Source organism: Aquarana catesbeiana, linkage group LG03 (assembly GCF_042186555.1).
Source record: "Aquarana catesbeiana isolate 2022-GZ linkage group LG03, ASM4218655v1, whole genome shotgun sequence".
NCBI lineage: Eukaryota > Metazoa > Chordata > Amphibia > Anura > Ranidae > Aquarana > Aquarana catesbeiana.
Genome location: NC_133326.1, coordinates 662,345,138 through 662,368,285, shown reverse-complemented (window position 1 = coordinate 662,368,285; position 23,148 = coordinate 662,345,138). Strand labels below are relative to the sequence as shown.

The following is a 23,148-nucleotide window of genomic DNA, read 5'->3' as shown; positions in this document are numbered from 1 at the left end:
AATATATTTGAAGAATTTTTTGGGGTTTGTCCTACTATTTTTTGCGATCTGTCGTTCATTTTGAATTTTTGCACCCTTGATTTCCTTTTTACATATTCTGTTAAATTCTTTGTAGCATTTAAATGACACTAGTGTTCCTTCATTTTTATATTTTTTAAAAGCTCTTTTCTTATTGTTTATAGCTTTTCTAACTTTGACCGTGAGCCACATAGGTTTTCTTTTTAGCCTTTTAAACTTATTGCCCATGGGAATATACTTTGCAGTGAGGTCCCAAACAGTCTTTTTGAAGAATTCCCATTTCTGTTCTGTGTTTATCGCTGCCAATATTCCCTCCCAGTCTAAGTCCTCGAGAGCAGCCCTCATCCTTGGAAAATTTGCTCTCTTGAAGTTAAGTGTTTTTATCTTTCCCTTATGTATTTCTTGTTTACAGCTAACATCAAATGAAATCATGTTATGGTCACTGCTACCCAGGTGTTCCTTTATCTGCACATTAGTAATAAGCTCTGCATGGTTTGAGATTACCAGGTCCAACAGAGCTTCATTCCTAGTTGGGGCCTCAATAAACTGGACCATAAAATTGTCCTGTACTAGGTTTATAAATTTTTGCCCTTTAACTGTCCCAGCAGTGCCATTACTCCAGTCAATTTCTGGGTAGTTAAAATCTCCCATTATTATCACTGTCCCAGCCCTTGCAGCCCTTTCCATCTGTGCAAGGAGCTGAGTCTCCACCTCCTCGTTAACATTGGGTGGTCTATAACAAACTCCAATGATTAACTTTGAACTACGCCCATCTATATGCAGTTCCACCCATAATGCTTCAGACTCATCACACTCTCCATCAATCAGGTCCTCTTTCACACTTGCTTTGAGATCACTTCTCACATAGAGACAGACCCCGCCACCTTTCCTTTTTACCCTGTCTCTCCGAAAGAGTGCATAGCCAGGAATATTAATAGCCCAGTCATGTGAGGATTGAAGCCAAGTTTCAGCAATACCGATTACATCATAGTTCACTTCATGCACCAGAGCTTCCAACTCACCTATTTTGCTTGGCAGACTTCTGGCATTGGTGAACAAACACTTTAATGCATTATTACATTTTGGTCTGGTGTTTTTCATATATTTTTTAGTAGTACAAATGGCACTACAGTTTCCAATGGCTGTTTGCAACATGGGAAATTTCTTGACACCTGGCATAACCCTCCCCCCATCTGTCCCCATTCCACCCTCCATTAATGTCTGACCCCTAACTGACCTGTCTTCTTGATGTAATTCTAGTTCACCCTCCCCCCTCAATCCTAGTTTAAATACTCCTCCAGCCTTCCTATAAACCTCTCCCCCAGCACAGCAGACCCCCTTCCATTCAAGTGCAAACCGTCTTTAGCATATAGGTTGCACCCCAATGAAAAGTCAGCCCAGTGCTCTAGAAACCCAAATCCCTCCTCCCTACACCAGGTCTTGAGCCATGCATTCAGCTCTCTAATCACCCACTGCCTTTCCTGTGTTGCGCATGGCACAGGCAATATTTCAGAGAATATCACCTTGGAGGTCCTTCCCTTCAACTTGCAGCCTAGTTCTTTAAATTGATTCTTAAGGAGCCTCCACCTTCCATGTATACTGTCATTGGTTCCAATGTGGACCAAGACAGCTGGGTTATGCCCAGCCCCTCCCAGTAATTTATCCACCCGGTCCACCACATGCTGAACCCTAGCACCAGGGAGACAGCAAACCATTCGGTTGAGGCGATCCTGGCGACAAATTATTCTATCAGTCCTTCTGATTATAGAATCCCCTATAACCACCAACTGTCTAGGCCTACCTGCACTCCCCTCACCACCTTTACTAGATGGGCTGCTCTCCCGGCTGTTAGGGATAGCAGTGACATCTAGGGCTGCCACCTCTGTGTTTGCCACCTCCACATCTTCACCCAACTTGGCAAATTTGTTTTGATGCACAAACACAGGACTGGCCTTCCTATTCTGCGAGCCCCTTCCACTCCCTCTAACTACATTAACCCATCTTCCTATCTGATAATCCTGACTTGCCCCTCCACCCTCCACATCAACCCTACTGACCACCTGCTCAGCGAGCAGAGGACCCCCTTCAAGGTTGTCCTTTCTGCCCAGTGTTGCAACTTGCTCCTCCAGATCTCTAATGCGAGCTTCCAGAAGGGCAACCTGCTCACATCTGTCACAGCGGTATCCATCCTGGAGCTGTTGCACCAATTTTGCATACATGTGGCACACTGTGCACTGAGCAAAACCTTCAACCCTGCTAGCACTCATTTCCCAGTTATAATACAATTACTTAAGGGAAGTTTAAGATGTTACTTACAGATTAGAAGACTTCTGTTTAAACTCCTGTTTTCAACTCCTGGTTATTAACTCTCCACTTTAGTTCAAAAATTCCACTTGCTTTGTACATGTCATGTGCCCCGACCCATGTGGTTAGAGGAAAGTGTGCACTGTACAACCCCCCCCCCCCCATCCTCCCCTGTCAATAGGAAAGTTCAGACCTGCCAGCAGTGCTGAACCATCCCAGATAGCAAGGATAACTTGCCACAAATTTCTAGCAGTGTTGAATTGTAAGTCTGGTAATTTGCTGCGCATTTTCACTGGCAAGTTGTACACTTGCAGAGCACTTGAAGCACAAATTCTAGTTGACACTTTTCCAATTTGTAGCAAATTTGGGTGCCAAGTCTCTAGCAAGAGCAAAGTTGAGGTGGTGAGTCTACAGCAAGAATTCTGAAAATCTACAGCATGAAAATTCAGCCACAGTGACCCTGTGGTGGGATGACTATTGCAAAACATAACTGAGCCATGACTTGCGGCAGTTACCATTACCATTACCCCAGTGCTGGATTCTACAACCTCTGTATTTGGGAGTACAGAACTTAGACCATGGAGCACATTGTGGCTGTATGATCAACCAGTAATTTTTTTGCTGAAAAAGACAAATGGCCAGGTTGGATTTTTGCACAAAGTTTCTGTTGACTCTTTAAGAGAAGACCAGCCCCAGTGATATCTGAGCACAGAGCACATAAACATAAAAACCTGGCCTATAAAACTATGCATGCTTATATAACGGTATCTGATGAGAGCATATGCATTCGGGCTATATGTATGCATGTTTATATAGGAGTATCTGATGAGCACAAAATCATGCACACTTGGCCTCTAAGGGTATGCATGTTTATATAGGGGTGTCTGATAAGCACAAGCACATAAACATGCACATTTGGCCAGATGTATGTGATAAGGGTATAAATATGTACATTTGGCCTATTAGAGTATTCATGTTAATATAACTTTATCTCATCATGAGCACAAACATGCACACTTGGCCAGTCAATGTGATGGCACTAACCAGTCAAAATCCACCTAGTCCTGGAACAGCAGTCAAATAATAGCAAGGATTTCATTGAGCTACTGCAGGGGTGCTGATAGTGCAGAAACCCTAGAGGTAAGTACAGTGGGCACCAGGGTGGTGGGGGAGGGTTTCTAGTGTTCACCTTAAGGCCCCTTTCACACAGGTGCCTCCACCTTGCGGATTCCACTTGCTCAGCAGGGGAACGCTTCGCTGATTGCCGTTGAGCTGTGGATGACAGGTCCTGTCCGCTCCACAGACACAGTCCCTCTCTCCTCTATGAGGAAATCGGGTGGAAATGGACCACCTGTCCATTTTCTTCTGATCATATCTGATCCACCAGACGGATGGAAAATAGGACCACCATCCGTCCGGATTTTGCAGGCAGGATTGGATGGGATAGCGGCAGGTGTCAGCGGACATCCGTCCCTCCATAGGGGACACTGGTGGGTCCGATCAGGTCCGCTTGAAAAACTGACGGACGGACCTGATCGGAAAGCCCATGTGAAAGGACCCTTACAGTTTTTCTGTAATGGTGAACTAACACTTTAGGTGATTCTTTTTATTGGCTAATTCAATTTTTAATGATGCTAGCTTTCATGATTTCTTTGGTCACTTCTTTAGGCTTTATAAAACCTGCAGGAGTGGATCTAAGGAATCCTGAAAGCGTGCATTGCTAACACCTGAAGTTAGACAATAAAGGGGATCATTTAAACTCCAACATTTTTGTTTATAGAATTTCATTCAGTAGGAGTTTGAAATAAAGTACTGAGAAGCTGCCGGTAGCCACAACAAAAAAATATAGATTTCCAGATCCTGACATTTCTAGGTACAGGTACACTGCACTTGCAGTGGCACGCCCCACCTACAGATATTAAATTCTCAATAAGTCTAGGGGCAGAGTAATAATGTGTAGAGCCTCACTCCTCTCTCTGGCAGGCTCCTCTTATCTGTGCAATTATTTCTCCACAGCCTCTTCTCTAAGGAGCTCCAGCCTGTGGTCTCACACTTACCTCCTTAAATACAATGCAGGAATAATAGTCCTTCATTGTACATGATTGTACATGATGATGCTGAGTGACTGATCACAACCCGGGGCTTCAGAGAGAAGAGGAGAGTGCCGGAGCATATAAAGAAGGAGGTTGACCGTTCCTGTCCTGGGTTGCAAATAGGTACACAAGACAGACAGCAGGCTAGATCTGGGGATGAATTATTTACCCCCCAGATTTAATGACCAGCATTGGGCCATCAAGAGAGCTGTTCAAAAACATTATCCCAGTCTTAAACAAGATCCTGCTCTAAGTGGTGTACTCCCAGATAAGCCCCAAGTTGTATTCAGGGGGGCCAACAATGTCAAAAGCGAGTCGTTTTACACATAGACAGCAGAGGGTTAAGGGTCAATCATCTTTTTTTTTGCTAGAAAATTACTCAGGACCCCCAAACATTATATATGTTTTTTTAGCAGAGACCCTAGGGAATAAAATGGTGGTATCTCGCACAGTATTTGTGCAGCAATTTTTATAAAAAACACCTTTTTTTTTTTGTTAGCCCAATTTTTTTGCATAATGTGAAAGATGTTATGCTGAGTAAATAGCTACCTAACATGTCACGCTTTAAAATTGCGCACACCGTGCAATGGCGCCAAACGTTGGTACTTAAAATTCCCCATAGGCAACTCTTTAAACATTTTACAGGTTACCTGTTTAGAGTTACAGAGGAGGTCTAGTGCTAGAATTATTGCTCTCGCTCTATAGTTCGCCGAGATACCACACATGTGTGATTTGAACGCTGTTTACATATGTGGGCGCGACCTACATATGCGTTCACTTCTGCAAAAGAGCACGCAGGGACGGGGGCGCTTTAAAAAAAAAAAAAATCTTTATATTGTTTATTTTACCTTTATTTTTCTATTTTGATGCTTTTTAAAAAAAAATACTAATTCTTGATGACTTTTATTCCAATTACAAGGAATGTAAACATCCCTTGTAATAGGAATATGGCATCACAGTTTTAGGATTAAAAGGGTTGTAAAGGTTTGTGTTTTTTCACCTTAATGCATCATATCCCCAGTGCAAGATGAGTCACACAAGTACCCTGCCACCAGTAAGGACACTTCCCCTGTATGCAATCCATCGAAAGCTCCCCTTGCAGTGCCGTTACCCCAAGCAAAATTCTGCTAAGGGGCCCTCTACCTGACCCGTGATGCCGTGAGCTATGTAAACCATTTGCCACACAGTCTCACCTGACACTTCATTGCTCCCAATACAATCCTCCCTTCTGTAAAAACAGTCAAAGAATAAGTACAACAATATAGAACAGAATGAGGTTCAAACAAACAATATTTATTGAATAGAGCCTCCCCCTACATTAGGGTCCCCAAAGAGCCTCCCTACTTACATCAGGGTCCCTAGAGAGCCCCCCTACTTACATCAGGGTCCCCAGAGACCCCCCCCCCCTTATAATATTATGTAGTATTTGTATGATTTTATATCTATATGTCTATATGTCTGTATTTCCTTTACATAAATAAACCATACATTTCTTGATGTAAGCGTCCGATCACGCGCCTTCCATCCACTTCCTACTAAACAGTCCTTTCTAGACCACCCCCGGTCAGCTAAGGCAGCGGGACACGCTCCATCATCTTCCCCAGTCCTACCACTGACTACAATACTACCTTTGTTTTACAGCAAACGATCTCACAAGAGCAGGAGTATTTTCATCATATCCTGTTCAGACTTTTGCGTCATCTCTGCGATCCCTGGTGCATTTGGGGACCCGAGTGGGGTAACCTATGCGCTGGGTAGACACGAGGGACAGGTACAGTGCAGAGCGGCTTCTTGCAACAGAGGGAGTGAAGGTCCTGTCGTGAAGGAATGCCCTGGCATCAGGGTACCTGCACGGACCAGGGACTCTGGCATTGGGCAGTCGGGTGTCCTTTGGTGTTCCAGCATTGGGACACAGGCTGCTTTTGAGAATAAGCCTTTGGTGTTGTGCCTCCTTGGGGATCTGACCAGCAGAAAACCCAGCCAGTTTTGGGACCCCGGCAGTGGGGTTCTCACCAGGCCTTCAGACATGGACAGTGGAGTGCTCAGTCAGGTTGCAGACCCTGGTGGTGGGGCCCTATGGAGCATCCAGAGGCTGCTCCTTAAGGGGGGGGGATCTGTTAGGATTAAGTTCACCTGCTGGTCACACTATCCTGCTCTGGGCTGTTTGCTGCAGTTCCAGTGTCCACCAGCAGGTGTCTCCCAGGAGCCAGCAGGCTGGTGTAATCAGACTACGGTAATTAATGTTCAGCTGCCTGGGGGCTACTTAAGGCTTCTCCTCCCTTCCCCCAGTGCGTCACGATTCTGGTCCCTTCCTTGCTGTCTGTTCCTGATTCCTAGCTTGATCCAGTCTGTACCTCTCTGCCTTGTTCCTGCCTTCCCCTGCTTTGCTTCTATTCGAGTACCCTGTTGAGATCCCCCTTCCTTGCAACCTTGCATTCCCTGTACCCTTGTCCGTCAGATGGTTTTTGCATATACAGTAGGTGACCGCGATATTGTGTCAATCTCTCCGCTGTTATCGGCAAGATTTGACACCTGCGAGCCCCGTCACGGTAGCCAGCTGGCTTGCTGATCGGGAAAGGAAAACTTTTTTTCCTTTCGCGATGAGCGACAAACAGTGCTGACAGCTGTCTGGTATGAATCATGAGGGGGAACGCCGCACCAAATTTTAAATAAAAAAATGGCGTGGGTTCCCCCCAGGGGCATACCAGGCCCTTAGGTCTGGTATGGATTTTAAGGGGAACCCCCTACGCCGAAAAATCGGCATGGGGGTCCCCCCAAAATCCATACCAGACCCTTATCCGAGCACGCAGCCCGGCTGGTCAGGAAAGGGGATGGGGATGAGCGAGCGCCCCCCCCCTCTTGAAACGTACCAGGCCGCATGCCCTCAACATGGGGGGTGGGCGCTTTGGGGCAGGGGGGTGCCCTGCGGGCCCCCCCACCCCAAAGCACCTTGTCCCCATGTTGATGAGGACAAGGGACTCTTCCCAACAACCCTGGCCATTGGTTGTCGGGGTCTGCGGGTGGAGGGCTTATCGGAATCCGAGAGCCCCCTTTAATAAGGGGGCCCCCAGATCCCGGCCCCCCCAACCCTATGTGAATGAGTATTGGGTACATCATACCCCTACCCATTCACCTGGGGGAAAAAGTGTCAATAAAAAAACACACTACACAGGTTTTATAGTAATTTATTAGGCAGCTCCAGGGGTCTTCTTCCGACTTCGGGGGTCTTCTTCCGACTTCTCCACTCTCTTCAGCCTCTTCTCCCGGTGTCTGCTTCTTCTCCCGCTCTCCGGCCTCTTCTCCCGGTGTCCGGTTCTTCTGCCGGGCTCCTCCATTATCTTCTGCCGCTCTTTTGCTAGCGGTGGCTCGGTCTTCCCTGTCTTGTTCCTTCTTCTCTTCTTCTGATGTTGACACGACGCTGTCTCCCACTGTAATGCTGTGTGAGTGGTGCGCGATGACGTATATAGGCATGGGGCCATGGTCACCGGGTGCTGTCACCTGGTGACCCCGCCCCTTATGATGTCACAGTCCCATCATGCCACCTCAGGAGAGGTATCAGAACAAATGATATGGGAAGCCCATAAAGCTGTTATTAGGGGGGAATTGATAGCTCATGGTTCGCGAGTTAAGAAAAAGAAAAGGAAGGAGATGGAGGACTTATTAAGAAATATACATGAGTTAGAGATCAAATATAAAAACAGCTGGAAACGCTTAGAATAAAACTCTCCACATATCTGGGTAGAAGGGATAAGGACAAATATAGAGTCTTTGCACATAGATTTAATGAGCATGGGAACAAGTGTGGTAAACTATTAGCCAGACAACTAAAAAAAAACAACAAGAAATTTCCCATGTTCATAATATCTGAGTAGGTAACAAACAGATAATAGATACAAAATCTATAGCTATGGAATTTGAATAGTTCTACAAGGGCCTATATAATATCCAGCCAAACTCGTCAGGATTAGAAGAAGGGGACCAAGTGGAGGAAATTAGAAACTATATTAAAGAATCTGCATTACCACCCCTCACTTTGGAAGTAGTGGAGAGGTTAGAGGAGCAGATTACGGTAGAGGAAATAAAAAATGTGATAAAAAATTTACCAATGGGGAAGAGTCCGTGGCCAGATGGCCTAACAAATGCATATTATAAAAAATGTATTAATATTTTGACTATACCACTTTGCAATTACTTTAATCAACTTACAGCTACCAACCCATTACCCCCCAGAAGCTTTGCTGGCCTTTGTGACAGTAATATCAAAACCTGGGAAAGACCCACAATATTGGGCAAACTATAGACCTATTTCCCTTTTGAATTCAGACACCAAATTACTAGCAAAAATATTAGCAACTAGATTGCAGGATAAAGTAATACAGTTGGTACACTCTGACCAAATGGGGTTCATGATGGGATGAGAAACCAAGGATAATACTATTCAGCCCTTCATGTTCTCCATTGGATACACAATGGACCTAATAAAACACCAAGGGTAGTGCTATCAATGGATGCCGAAAAGCCTTTTGATAGAGTGAACTGGATATTTATGACGGAAGTACTAAGAGGAATAGGGCTGGGGGAACGGATGATGGGGTGGGTATCAGCACTATATGCTGGACCAAGGGCAAGGGTAAAAGTTAATGGGACCTTATCAGGAGGTTTGGATATACGAAACGGCACAAGGCAAGGCTGTCCACTGTCCCCAATATTATTTGCCCTCGTGTTAGAACATCTCCTATGCAAAATAAGGGAAATAAAGGAATAAAGGGAGCAGGAATTGGACCTAGAGAGTACAAAGTATCAGCTTACGCTGATGATTTGCTATCTTTTCTTTCAAAGCCCCAAGAATCCATTAAAGAAGTGATGCAGGAGGTGACAAAATATTGGAAATTATCAAACTTTAAAATAAATTTGGAGAAATCGGTATTTTTACCCAGTCATGTGCCATCATCATTAACTACCCGTTTATTTGGAACAGGAAATCTTTGTTTTATTTGGGAGTGCATATATCTGTAAAACTTATATATGAACAAAACTATAGTCCCCTACTCGCCAAAATAATAGAGGATTTGCATAGGTGGAAAGGACATATGTTAACAAAGTTTGGGAGGATCAACACCCTTACAATGAACATAATACCTAGATTATTATACATACTGTACACAGTACCCATACCACTCCCCCAAGTATTTTTTAAAAAGGTATGCAAAGAATTTCTATCCTTCATATGGAAGAACGGAAATCCTAGAATAGCACATAACATCCTACGCAGAAGGAAAGAGGAGGGAGGAGTAGGGTTGCCAGACATTGCAATGTATTACAGAGCAATGAACCTGGTACACATACTAAACTGGTGTCATGACTCTGAAAACAAAGCATGGGTGTTGATTGAAGAAAACATGGCAGAAAGAGATTTAGCGGGAGCACCATGGATAACAGCCAAGGATAGGGGACTATCTAAATGGACATCTCCATTAACCTCCTTGGTGGTAATCCCGAGCGTGACTCGGGTCTGACTTTTACTGTCAGGAGCGGTAACCCCGAGTCACGCTCGGGGTAACAGTGCAGAGCATCCAGCGGAGCCCTTACCTTCTCCTGGGTTCCAGCGATGCCCTCCACTGTCCTCCACTGTCCTCGGCTGTGCTCCGCTGTGATCGCCAGCGCGATCACAGCATCTCACTTCCTAGTTCCGTTCCCTGCGAGCAGCAGCGGCGCACGGGAGCGGAACTAGGCGGGAAATTCAAAAAGTTCAAAAGTTCACAACACAATAACACACATATAAAAAGAGGTGATACAGTGTAATCTGAGAGGATTACATTGTATCATCTCAGATCTCACTGATACAGTGCCCCTTGCCCCAGTGCCCCTTGCCTCCAATAAAATATAATAAGATGGAATCCAAAAAGCGCCATTTCGCTACAAAATCGCCTTTGGAGCAGTTGAATGACAGCGACAGCGACAACGACATGGAGTTGCTCCCAGAACTCAGCGATAGTGAGTCGTGGGGAGATTTGTCGTCTGACACTGAGCTGACAAGTGACAGCGATGACAGCGGTGATGATCCTGCACCTGACATCAGCGATGTGCGCACTTGGTGCCCTATTGAGTGCGATACGGACCAGGTAGCGCCGCCAAGATTTCCCTTCACTGGATCACCTGGGATGAAGGTCGAAGTTGAGCGTGGCAACCCTCTGGCATACCTGCAATTATTTCTCACAGAGGAGGTAATTGAAAAAATTGTCATAGAGACAAATCGCTACCAACAGCAGCAATCCGCTACGCTGCATGCCAGGTTTTCCCGAAGCAGAAGGTGGGAACCGGTGACTAAAGAGGACATCTGGCTGTTTCTCGGACTCATTATTCTTCAGGGGGTGGTGGGGAAACCACGCCAGAAATGGTACTGGACCACCAACAAGTTATTAGCCACTCCGTTTTTTGGTACTGTGATGTCCGAATACCGTTTTTCCCTCATCATGAAATATTTTCACTTCACTAACAATGAAGAGTTTGATGAGGCCACGCATCCTGCGCCCAAGCTAAAAAAAATCTGGGAGGTATGCCAAATTATTGGGAACAATTTCCAGCGGGCCTACGTGCCAGAAAGGGACGTCAGCGTGGATGAGAGTTTGATGGCCTACAAAGGACGCCTAAGCTGGATCCAGTATATTGCATCCAAAAGAGCGCGGTTTGGCATCAAATCATACATGCTCTGCGAGTCATCCACCGGGTACATATGGAACTCGGTCATTTACACCGGTAAAGGCACGAAGTTCAACCCCAGGTACAGCAATTATGGGATGGCCACATCATCTGTCCTTACACTGCTGGAGCCATTACTGAACCAGGGATATTGTGTGACCATGGACAATTTCTATACGTCGCCGGAACTGTTTGAGGTTTTGATCCAAAACAAGACGGATGCCTATGGTACAGTTAGGCCTAACAGACGTGACATGCCATCTATGTTTGGAAAGAAAAAACTAAAACCCGGAGAAATGGTTGCCTGGCAGAAGGGTAAGATGATGGCAATACGTTGGCGAGACAAGAAGGACGTGTGTCTCATGAGCACTGTGCACAATACCTCCACTGCCACGGTCCACACAAAAGGTGGGAAAGATGTGCTGAAGCCGCAAGTCGTCATAGACTATAATTGCACTATGGGAGGTGTCGACCGAGCCGATCAGGCAATGACCTTTTACCCGACTATGCGGAAACAACAGAAAAAATATTATAAAAAGATTTTCAGGCATCTTCTGGAACAATGCCTTTGGAACGCTTACATCTTGTACCGAGCAGGGAGTGACAGGCCTCTTGTTCATTCAGATTTTATCTGGAAGGTGGCTGAGCAGATTTTTGCCAAACACCAGATGCCATCAGTTGATGCGAACAGACCTGGACGACGTGCTGTTGGTGTTGCCAACCCAGAACGCCTAACAGGTCGGCACTTTATGGACTATATACCGCCAACCGCAAAAAAGGCAGCACCTACCAGGATGTGTGTGGTTTGCTGTTCACACAGAGATGACAAGGGAAAAAAAATCAGAAAAGAAAGCAGGTTCTATTGTCCGGATTGTGACGTGGGACTGTGTGCTGTACCTTGCTTTAAAATTTATCACACTCAGGATGTTTATTGAATTTTCTTTGTCTGACAAATTTCTTTAGTTTGTATTACATTATTGAATAAAATTATATTATTTAAAAATTTAAAATCATGATTTTGTGTTTCAAACTTTATCACATCTGGGATGTCTACTAGAGTCTTGTTTAGTCAGGTTTAAGTAAGTAATTACTAAGAATTGCAGGCCTATAATACATAGCATCAAATTTCCATGCAAAATAATTGTACCGCTTTCAGCACAAAATTCCAGACAGAATCATACCGCCAGGGAGGTTAACTCAAAACACACTGGCAGTGTGGGATAGAATAAATAAAACTGGCAAATATGCTCCTAGAATATCTCCTTTAGCCCCATTGGGAGGTTATACATGGTTCCCCCCTGGAGAAGAAAAGAGAGCGCTGGGTCCATGGGAATGAGGAGGGAATACAATACAGTGTTTAAGATATGCCCCTCTAGGCACTCTCATGTCCCAAGCAGAATTGATATCATCACAAAGAGACATGAGGATGGCAGGATGGAGATACAACCAAATGCAATTAAAAAAAAAAAAAATAGAACGTCAAATAAGGCCCCAAAATACTTTAACCACATTTGAGAAGATGTTTATGAAGATATCAGAACCCAATCATTTATTGTCCCAAATGTATAAACTAATGCTTAGTGAACATTAAAACACCACATTAGGAGAATGGAAAAGGGAGGTGGAGGAGATGATGGAGGCAGAAAGGTGGGTTCATAAGACCAGAAATAAACAAGATAGATTTGAAAAAATATGGGCAAAGTGGGAAAACTTGATAAAGTGTTAGATAAAGTTAATTAGATGCTATTGCCGGAAGCTAAGACAAATTCTAAAGGGGGATCTGATAGTGGGAAACTAAGTAGGGAATGATCCACAACATTTCTTTTTTACCTTCTTTTCTTGTTTTTTGCTTTTTGATCAGATTATTAAATTAAACTTGGGATTATGTGGCATATGCTAACTGTACGGTATGGCTCCCTCTGAGGCATTCGTTTACCCCCCCCCCCTTCCCCCCCTTTTTTTTTCACGTAATAGGTTAATAACATACACAGAGCACAAGCACTTGAAAATTTTGGAATTATTTTATAACACATTCATAAATGAGGGGATTGTTTACCCTCCCCCCCCTTTTTTTTTCTCTCTCCCTTCTTTTATCTCACATGTAACAGGTCAATAATATATATAGAGCACTAATATTTGAAGATTTAAATTATTTTTACAAACACTTTTATAAAACTGGGGTTTTTGTTTTTTCTTCTCACATGTAATAAGTTAATGACACACACAAAGCACAAGCACTTGAAGGAAGGGGTTTTTTTTCCTCTCACATATACAGAGCACAATATTGGAAGATTTCTAATTATTTTTATAGCACTTTTATTAAACCTTTTTTTTTTTTTTTTTTCTCCCTATTATTAAGAGCACAAGCACTTGAAGATTTTAAACTAATCTTTTTTTCTTTCTTTCTTCTCTTTTCCTTGGGTATGGGGGAGGGGAGGAGGGATGTTGAGGGAGCCATTCTTGTTGTTGGCGTGTAGATATAAGCCAGGATATTGAATATTGTTTTCTGTCTTGGATAGATAAGCCATGTAAATGTTTATTGTAATAAGAGAAAAATGTTTAATAAAGAATGAATTATAAAAAAAAAAAAAAAAAAAAAACAGGCAGTGAGGAAATGCGATATCACCGCCTAACTGCCTGTCAAATGCCTCTGAAAAGTGACCTGAGCATGGATCACTTTTCAGTGGGGTGACAGTGCCTGCTGCAAGTGTGAACAACCTTTGGGTTCACACTGGTATGCTGTGGTTTGGCCACAGTGGTGGCGTACTCGCAGTTTTCATGCATGTTACTCCTGATTATAGCTGCAGCCCCATAGACTGCTATTAGGTTGCACATTTTTGCCACATTTTCTGAAAGCGCACCAAAAGTCCTGCATGCTGCATCTTTGGTGTGCTTTCAGAAAACCCTACAAAAATGTGCAACCTAATAGTAGTCTATGGGACTGCAGCTTTAACAAGGAGTAACATTCAGGAAAACTACGAGTACACCACCACTGCGGCCAAATCACAGCACTGTGCATTACAGGCTTCCTTGGACATCCAGAACAGCTAAATCTGTATCTGTGAGTTTGTTCCTAAATACATAAAAACATATTAGAATTTTTTGCTCCCGGAGTATATAATAAGTTTGAAAATTCTAGAGAAATCCTTAAATAATGCATTACAATTTAACTAAACCCATTTGATTTTAGTCAACTAAAATGTACTGCAGATTTAGTCGACTAAATATGACTTAAACTAAAACAAATGCAGATGACTAAAATGGGAATAAAACTAAAATGGCATTTTAGTCAAAAGACTAGCCTTCATCAATATGACACAAATGGACAGAATTCAAAAACTCTCAGGCTTATAAAGCAATCTTTACATAATAATAGAATCAATCCACAAGAAATTAATTTAATAGGAATCTCTGAAAAACTACTACAATAATCACTATTCATTTTATGCTTTTTCCACCCCCCCCCCCCTTTTTTTTTTTATCTCCTCTCCCCCATCATCCTCAATGTGTCACATCCCACTTTTAACAACACCACTTTCATACAAAAATGGCTAGATCTTAAACAAATGTATGCACAAAATTACAACTTTGACAAACTATATAAGTATAAGTACATGTATCGATACCATATGCTTCTATAAATTGTACTTGAACCCAATTGTCATATGTAATATGTTTACGTGTTCATACCAACATTACTTTGTAATATGTTCTTATGTTATGTGCGTGTTTTAGCTGTAGCGTTTTTTTTTAGCTTTTTTTAACAAAATGATACTCCCACAAAAGCGTATGGCTCAAAAACACGGGTAAATGCAGAAAAGCCAAATTTGTCAGCTTTTTTTCAGTTAGAGCATTTTTACAGCTGAAAAACTCCTCTCAAAACCCACTAGTTCTGGGGGGTTTCTCCAGCTAGAAAACGCCCCAGCCAAAAACTGCTGATAACCGCCTATGTGTGTATGGACACATAGGATAACATGCCGGGGAGCTTTTTTTGGCTGCAGAAAAAAAATGTCTGAAGCCAAAAACAGCAGCTGTAAAAAACATCCAGTGTGCATGAGGCCTAAGACTAAAACTGAAATCAAAATTTGCTTCCAAAATTAACACTGGCCTAAAGGATTTTCATTAAAACTAATGGCTTGCACAATATATTACTCAAATTCACATTACCAGGTAGGTCACATGTGGGACGAGAACATCTGTGCTCTTGATGTTGAAGCTGACTTGAACGATTTCTCCAATTTTCAGCTCAGTCAAAGGCACACTAAGGTGCAGATAATTTCCACTTCCGTGCAGCGGTTTATACGCTATGCCTGTCATATTAGCATTTGCCTGTCGTTTGTCGGGTAAACCCTCTTGAACTGTTTTCACCTTATAAAACATGGAGGGCACAGTCAACTCAAGAGCAATACAATACAGGTAAAAAACAGGTAAAAAATGTAAGTGCTCCAGACTGTTTGTTTCAGTTTTCTTTATTTCTATTAGGTATATTGGCCCCAATTCATGAAGTTGCAGTAGCATTTAAGATACCTTAAAGGAATCTGGAGCATTCTAAAGTGGTCTCACAACCCATGATATATAATAGTATGTGATTCTAGCTAGCCTTAAGCACTATTCAGCACACTTTACACATAGCTCCCAACTGTCCCTGATTTTGAGGTTCTGCCCCTGATTTTTTGGGACTGTCCCTGATTTGGAACAATGTCCCTCTTTCCTCCTTATTCGTCCATCATTTTGATTTGATCTATATAGTTGTATATAAAAACACTAGTAGAAATATTTAGGATGGGATTTTAAGGTGCCGGTTCACACAGGGGCGGCTTCAAAGCCATCCGACTATGAAGCCGCCCCATACAGCGTGACTTCAGTGCAGCCTGCAAAACGACTTCTGTATAGAAGTCAATGCAAGCCGCACCGAAGTCGCCCCAAAGTAGTACAGGAACCTTCTTCTAGGTTTGAGCGACTTGAGTCGCTCCTATTAGAACGGTTCCATTGCAATGAATGGAGCGCGACTTGTAAGGCTGACAGGTCACCCCTGTGTGAACAAACAGTAAAAGTGCAAATTTGTCAACAAACATGCTGCTGTTAAAAATAACAAGTTTTTTTTTTTTTTTTTTACAAAATCATGAAAACAGTGGTACATTAGTGTAGCAGAAAAAAAGAAAACGTATACAAAAGTAAAAAATATATATATACATACACTACACATATATACACTATGCAATATATCTCAAGTCATTGTTTTTTGAATTTTTGTATATTTTTTCTTACTCTTTCTTTTTTCATTTAGTAGCATCCCTCACATGTACTTCCTGATGAAGCCAGGATGGCAAAACATGTAGAAGATCATATTTACAGAGACCCTGTTTTACGTACAACATGTGTACAGTACTGCTACGCTAATGTATCACTGTTTTAACGATTTTGTACATAAAAACATATTATTTTTAACAGCAGCATGTTTAAAGTGGAGTTCCACCCACTTTTGAGAGGTAGTCTTAAACGAAAGACCACCCCTCCACCCCTCGTTTTTGGATATTAAAGCAGATGTCCGCCAATTTTTTTTTTTTTTTTTTTAAGTCAGCAGCTACAAATACTGCAGCTGCTGACATTTAAAATAGGGACACTTACCTTTCCAGGGCACCCGCGATGTCGGCACCCGGGGCAGAATCGTCCCTCGGTCCTTAGATGCTGCCGCCGCCATCTTCGGTAAGGGAGTCAGGAAATGAAGCCTTGCGGCTTCACTTCCTGGTTCCCTACTGCGCATGCGCGAGTCGCGCTGCGCAATCCGAATGATCCCTGCTGTCTCTGGGACCCGCGTGTCTTCCAGCAGACAGCGCAGGGGTGGGGAGATGGGAAGTGGTGTAGACCCCTGCAGATTCTGCAGGGGTCTAGGCCCAGAAGTGGGTTCAAATACCTGTATTATACAGGTATCAGCACCCGCCCTCCCCCCTGAAAGGTGCAAAATGTGACACCGGATGGGGGGAGGGTTCCGAAAAGTGGAAGCTTCATTTTTGTGTGGACCTCCGCTTTAAATTTTTTTTTATTGTTTCCTTCCTACCTTTTTCTGAAGTACATAGTGTATTTCTGATCCATCCGGGCCACGGCGCAGAACGTCATATCCTTTTGTGCAGCAAGCCCCCCCGCTGTCTTCTGGGACCTGTGTGTGTCCCGGAAGACAGCTGGCCATTCACAAAGCGATGCACGACTCGCGCATGTGCTGTAGGAAACAGGCAGTGAAGCCGCAAGGCTCCACTGCCTGTTTCCCTTAGTTAGAATGTTGGCACCTGCACCCGATCCGATGGATGGATCAGTCTCAGGGGGGCGACATCTCGTGCTCCCTGGACAGGTAAATGTCCTTATTAAAAGTCAGCAGCTACAGTGTTTGTAGCTGTTGACTTTTAAAAAAAAAAAGCGTGTGGAACTCTGCTTTAAACAAGTTTGCACCTTTAAAGTCCCATCCTAAATATTTCTACTAGTGTTTAACAATTAAGGGTTGAATGTGCCAGGTTTCTTCCTGTTCCCATCCACAATATTTACATTGTGATATATAGTTGTATATAAAATGCACTTTTTATCCTTCAGAAAGTGTTTCCCAGTGCTAAACCTTTCATCTAATTTCTAAATTGCTTCATCTGTAAATGTCAAAAGCCAATATAAAGGAATAATAGTGGTAAAAAAAAGCATTTGTGGGTTTAACTATTTTTTTCTTTTTTGCATAATTATCTTTAAGGGGGCGTGGCAGGGGGTGTGTCCTATGACTACATGCTTTTGCTAATAGGCATCTCTCGTTCCCATCTCAAAATGTTGGGAGGTATGCGTTACATCAGGGATCTCCAAACTATGGCCCTCCAGCTGTTGAGGAGCTACACGTCCCATGAGGCATTGTAAAACTCTAACATTTACAGACATGATGACTAGGCATGATGGGAATTGTAGTTCCTCAACAACTGGAGGACCATAGTTTGGAGGTCCTTGCTTTACATAATACTGCTGCTTAAAGATACAGGGCCATTGTGTTCAAAAGTGGAAATAATTATGCAGCCTGAGAAAAAACTAACAATGGAAAATTCTTTCTAGCAGGGGTTCGGTGGATTGAAGTTCATTGCTTTCTCTGTTGGGTTTGCCCACTGTGTGACATCGCTGCCCTCACATATGATAGTCCCCTCAACATCAGCTTGATTTACAGTACTTCTAAGATCATACAGAATTAATTACAGGTGTATTTTATCTGCAATTGACCTCCTTTTGACCTGCTTCAAGCTGCTTTTGCATTGCTAAGCAGTATTCTTGGGACAGACATAGTTCTGAAGGTATTCTGAAGGTCAGAATACATAAAAAGAACAATAATGCTGGACATCACAAAAAAGGCAAGAAAGTGTAAAAGAAATAGAACAAACCACTAATCAGAAGAAATCAGTTTAGTTGATATATTTCTTTACTGTCCCAGAGTAAGCACCTAAGCAATGAAAGCACTACTGACTGCTGTGACCCCATAAGTAAGTACCATATATACTTGAGTATAAGCCAAGTTTTTCAGCACATTTTTTTGTGCTGAAAGTGTCCCCTCGGCTTATACTCGAGTCAAGCACTTTTCTGCAGCAAAAAATGTAATTTTCCGAACTGACTTTGGGGCCCCGTATCACACCCAAATGTGGTGTGCAAACCCAGTAGAACTAGTACCATAACATATCCAAAGCTGGGGTTCCTAGCACCAAGTGGCCCCCGAGATACGGAGCCCCAAAGTCAGTTCTGGAAATGTCATTCTTTGCTGCAGAAAAGTGCTTGACATTTTCTGAACCGACTTTGGGCCCCGTATCTCAGGGCCACTTTGTGCTAGAAACCCCAGCTTTGGATATGTTGTAGTGTTCCACTGGATTTGCACTCCAAATTTGGGGTGCCTAGCACTAAGTGGCCCCGAGATACGGGGCCCCAAAGTCGGTCAACTGTGTCCATCTGCAGCAATGTCATTTCGGGACCCTTTGGGTACAGAGACCCCAAATTTTGGCTGCAGCTAGGGGGCATCTAGGAACCCTTAACTACCGAGTTTGAAGTTCAGGGGACCTATGGCTGCAAATGGGCACAGTGAGGCTGCAAATGGGCACAGTGAGGCTGCAAATGGGCATTGTTGACCCTCTTTTCCACTTACAGTAGCTGCGCAATTCTCACCCTAGGCTTATACTCGAGTCAATACGTTTTCCCATTTTTTTGTGGTAAATTTAGGTGCCTCGGCTTATATTCGGGTCAACTTATACTCAAATATATATGGTAAGTACCAATGTATGTACAGTGTGAGGCTTTTTAGCTGCAAGCTGAGCACCATAACTTTTGTCTGATCACATTGCTGGTTGCCTACTGGTGCAATGTTTACATTTTTCACATACATGTTAAAATCTGCATTTTATAATTCTACATACTTAGAATGCCCAAACATTACATTATATATTTTTTGAAAGCAGAGGCCCTGGAGAATAAAATAGTGGCTGTTACAATTTGTTTTATGTCACATAATATTTGTGCAGCCATTTATCAAATGCAAATTTTTAGGAAAAAATACCCTTAAATTAATTTGTGTGCAAACACAAAATAATACTCAGTTGTTTGGTAAAATATAAGAGATAATGTTGCATCAAGTAAATTGATACCAAGCATATCAAGATTTAAAAAAGTGCACACTCTTGAAATGGCAACAAAGTACTGTAACTAAATTTGTCCATAGATGACTCTTTAAAAACCTTTACAGATTAACAGCTTAGAACTAATCACAAATTAGGGCCCTGCAGTTATTGCTCTCACTCCGGCATTTGCGGTGATACCTCACATGTGTGGTGCAATCATAACTGTCATATGCGTGCCAGACCTACTGGGAATGTTCTCATTTGCCTGTGTGCGCGGTCTATTAGAAACCCCGGCAAAAAGTATGGAATTACCACTCCTGGAAAATGTTCATTCATTTGTTTAATCATGTAGAAAAAAAATAATCACAGACATGCCTAAAAACTGTTTTCATTTACCATTCCAACCTTCTGGCTTTAAGACACATTTAAAAAAAATAAAAAAGAAAGAAAACTGTAGTCAATTGCAACTGCTTTTGAAGATCACGCAGGGGAAAAAAAATATGGAATCACTCAATTCTGAGGAAAATATTATGGAATCATGAAAAAAAACCTAAAAAAAACTACAGTACACCACTAGTACTTTGTTGCACCACCTCTGGCTTTTATAACAGCTTGATTTCTCTGAAGCATGGATTTAACTATAGACAAACACTATTCTTCATCAATCCGGCTCCAACTTTCCTCATTGCAGTTGCCAGATCAGCTTTGCAGGTTGGAGCCTTGTCATGGACCATTTTCTTTAATTTCCACCATAGATTTTCAATTGGATTGAGTTCCAGGCTATTTGCAGGCCATGCCATTGACATTACATGTCTTTCTTGAAGGAGAGTTTTCATGGCTTTTGCCCTATGGCAAGATGCATTATCATCCTGAAAATGATGTCATCATCACCAAAGATCCTTTTAATTGATGGAATAAGAAAAGTGTCCAAAATTTCAATATAAACTTCTTCTGCATTTATTGAAGATTTAATGGCTGCCATCTCCCCCGTACCTTTACCTGACATGCCCCATATCATCAATGATTATGGGAATTTGCATGTCGTCTTCATACATTTCATTGGAACGGCCCCAAACAAAAGTTCCAACATCATCACCTTGCCCAATGCAGATTCGAGATTCATCACTGAATATCACTTTCATCCAGTCATCCACAGTCCATGATTGATTTTTTTTAGCCCACTATAACCTTGTTTTTTTTCTGTTTAGGTGTTAATGATGGTTTTCGTTTGGCTTTTCTGTATGTAAATCCCATTTCCTTTAGACAATGGGGATTATTTACTAAAGGCAACTCCACTTTGCACTAAAAGTGAAAAGTGCACTTGAAATTGCACTGAAAGTGCGCTTTGAAGTGCAGTCGCTGTAGATCTGAGGGGGACTTGCAAGGAAAATAAAAAACAGCATTTTAGCTTGCACATGATTGGATAATAAAATCAGCAGAGCTTACCCTCATTTCAGATCTACCCCTTAGATTTACAATTTCAAGTGCACTTTGCACTTGTAGTTTTCACTTGTAGTGCAAAGTGGATTTACCTTTCGTAAATAACCCCCAATGTCTTACAGTTCAGTCACAGACATTGGGGGTTATTTACGAAAGGCAAATCCATTTTACACTGCAAGTGCATTTGGAAGTGCAGTCACTCTAATTCTAAGGGGTAGATCTGAAATGAGTGGAAGCTCTGCTGATTTTATCATCCAATCATGTGCAAGCTAAAATACTGTTTTTTATTTTCCTTGCATGTCCCCCTCGGATCTACAGCGACTTTACTTCCAAGTGCACTTTCAGTGCACTTGCAGTTTAAAGTGTATTTTCCTTTAGTAAATAACCCCTATTGACTCCAGTTTCTGACCATTTGTTCCTTATTAGTTTTGTTGTGCATTTTCTGTTTTCAAGGCATATTGCTTTAAGTTTTCTATCTTGGCGCTTTGATATCTTCCTTGGTCTACCAGTAAGCTTCTCTTTACCAACCTTCCCATTTGATTTGTACTTGGTCCAGATTTTAGATACAGCTGACTGGGAACAACCAACATCTTTTGCAACATTGCATGATGATTTACCTTCTTGAATCCTCTTCTTTGTTTCAAGGGACATCTCTCATGTAGGAGCCATAATTCATGTCAACCAGGTTGGTGCAACAGCTCACCAAGGTGTACAAGCACTCTTTTTTTAACTGCAGACTAATTATCAGATGTAATCTGATGCAAATGATTGTTTTAGAACTGCAAAGTACAATATATTATATAATATTTTCCTCAGAATTGAGTAATTCCATATCTATCTGCTTGATCTGCAAAAATAGTTGCAATTGACTACAGTTTTCTTTTCTTTTTTTTAAGTTTCTTAAAGCCAGAAGGTTGGAATTTTAACAATTTTCCACCCACGCTATAGCCAAATGATGGCTACAGCGTGGGCTTCCAGTGCCGGGAGGGCGTCAATAAATGTCCTCCCATGATCGTGCTGCCCGCACGCCCGTTGGGGCACATGGGCGGTGCACTCTGTGATCAGCCGAGTCCTTCCAAATCAGCTGACCACAGAACAGGGTAAAGGGCCAATCACAGCGGGCCCTTTACCACATGATCAGCTGTCAGCCAATGACCACGGAAATAAACAGAAGTCAGTTATTGGCTTTCTTTCTCCTCACGATCAGAGTGAGGAGGGAAGCAGAAAGCTGGTGTGACAGACCTAGCCGGGACAGAGACTTTTGGAGGGGACTGTATGCTAGCCTCTTGCCGATCGATCGTGGGCCCTTGCATTTGGGGGAACGGTGCTCTTTGTGACCTGTATGCCTGGGGACCCTTGAGGTGGTATTACTGTGGATTCGGGTCCTGGTCTCCCAGGACACACAGACTCTGGGACCCCTGGATTTGCCATATTGGAATAGTGACTGATTCATATCGTTGGGACTCCTACTGTTAAATGCTAATGTCATCAATTCCAGCTACCTGTCTGTTGTCTGCTAAAATGTGTATTGTAAATAAGTCTCTAGTATGGGATCTAAGAGTCACTAGATCCCCATTGTGGTTTGTGTTTAATTAACTCTGCTATTGTGATAATGTTGATTGGGGGTTCTAAGCTACAAGACGACCAGTCTGTCCTAAAGGTCATGTCTGAGTCATCTAGTCTGTCTAAACGGATTTGTTAATTAACTCATGTTAATTAGGTTAATTAGGTTACAGCTGTACTGTTAGAGTAATATGAGTCGGAGGTATGCACCTCCACTTTTAGTGTATAAAGGAGCCTGTAAATTGCAATAAAAGAGAATCCTGTTTGAACTTACATACAGCCTGCCTGGTGTTTGTTCTGAGCTATCACAACTGGGTTAGAATGGCACATAGCTGAAGTTCTAATCCCAGAGCATTGGCTGACCGAACCATCAGATGTTGCGATCTGCAATCTGATTCTATAGCTGCAGAGGAATG

General features: G+C 42.6%; 1 protein-coding gene across 1 annotated transcript in view; it reads right to left on the bottom strand.

Annotated features, from left to right (window-relative positions):
- LOC141133429 (complement C3-like) overlaps positions 1-23,148 on the bottom strand; it is a 731,058-nt gene that overhangs the window by 470,947 nt on the left and 236,963 nt on the right. The window contains exon 12 of the mRNA XM_073622815.1: positions 15,282-15,482. Coding sequence (XP_073478916.1) covers positions 15,282-15,482 — 201 coding nt within the window. The remainder of the gene's footprint in view (positions 1-15,281; positions 15,483-23,148) is intronic.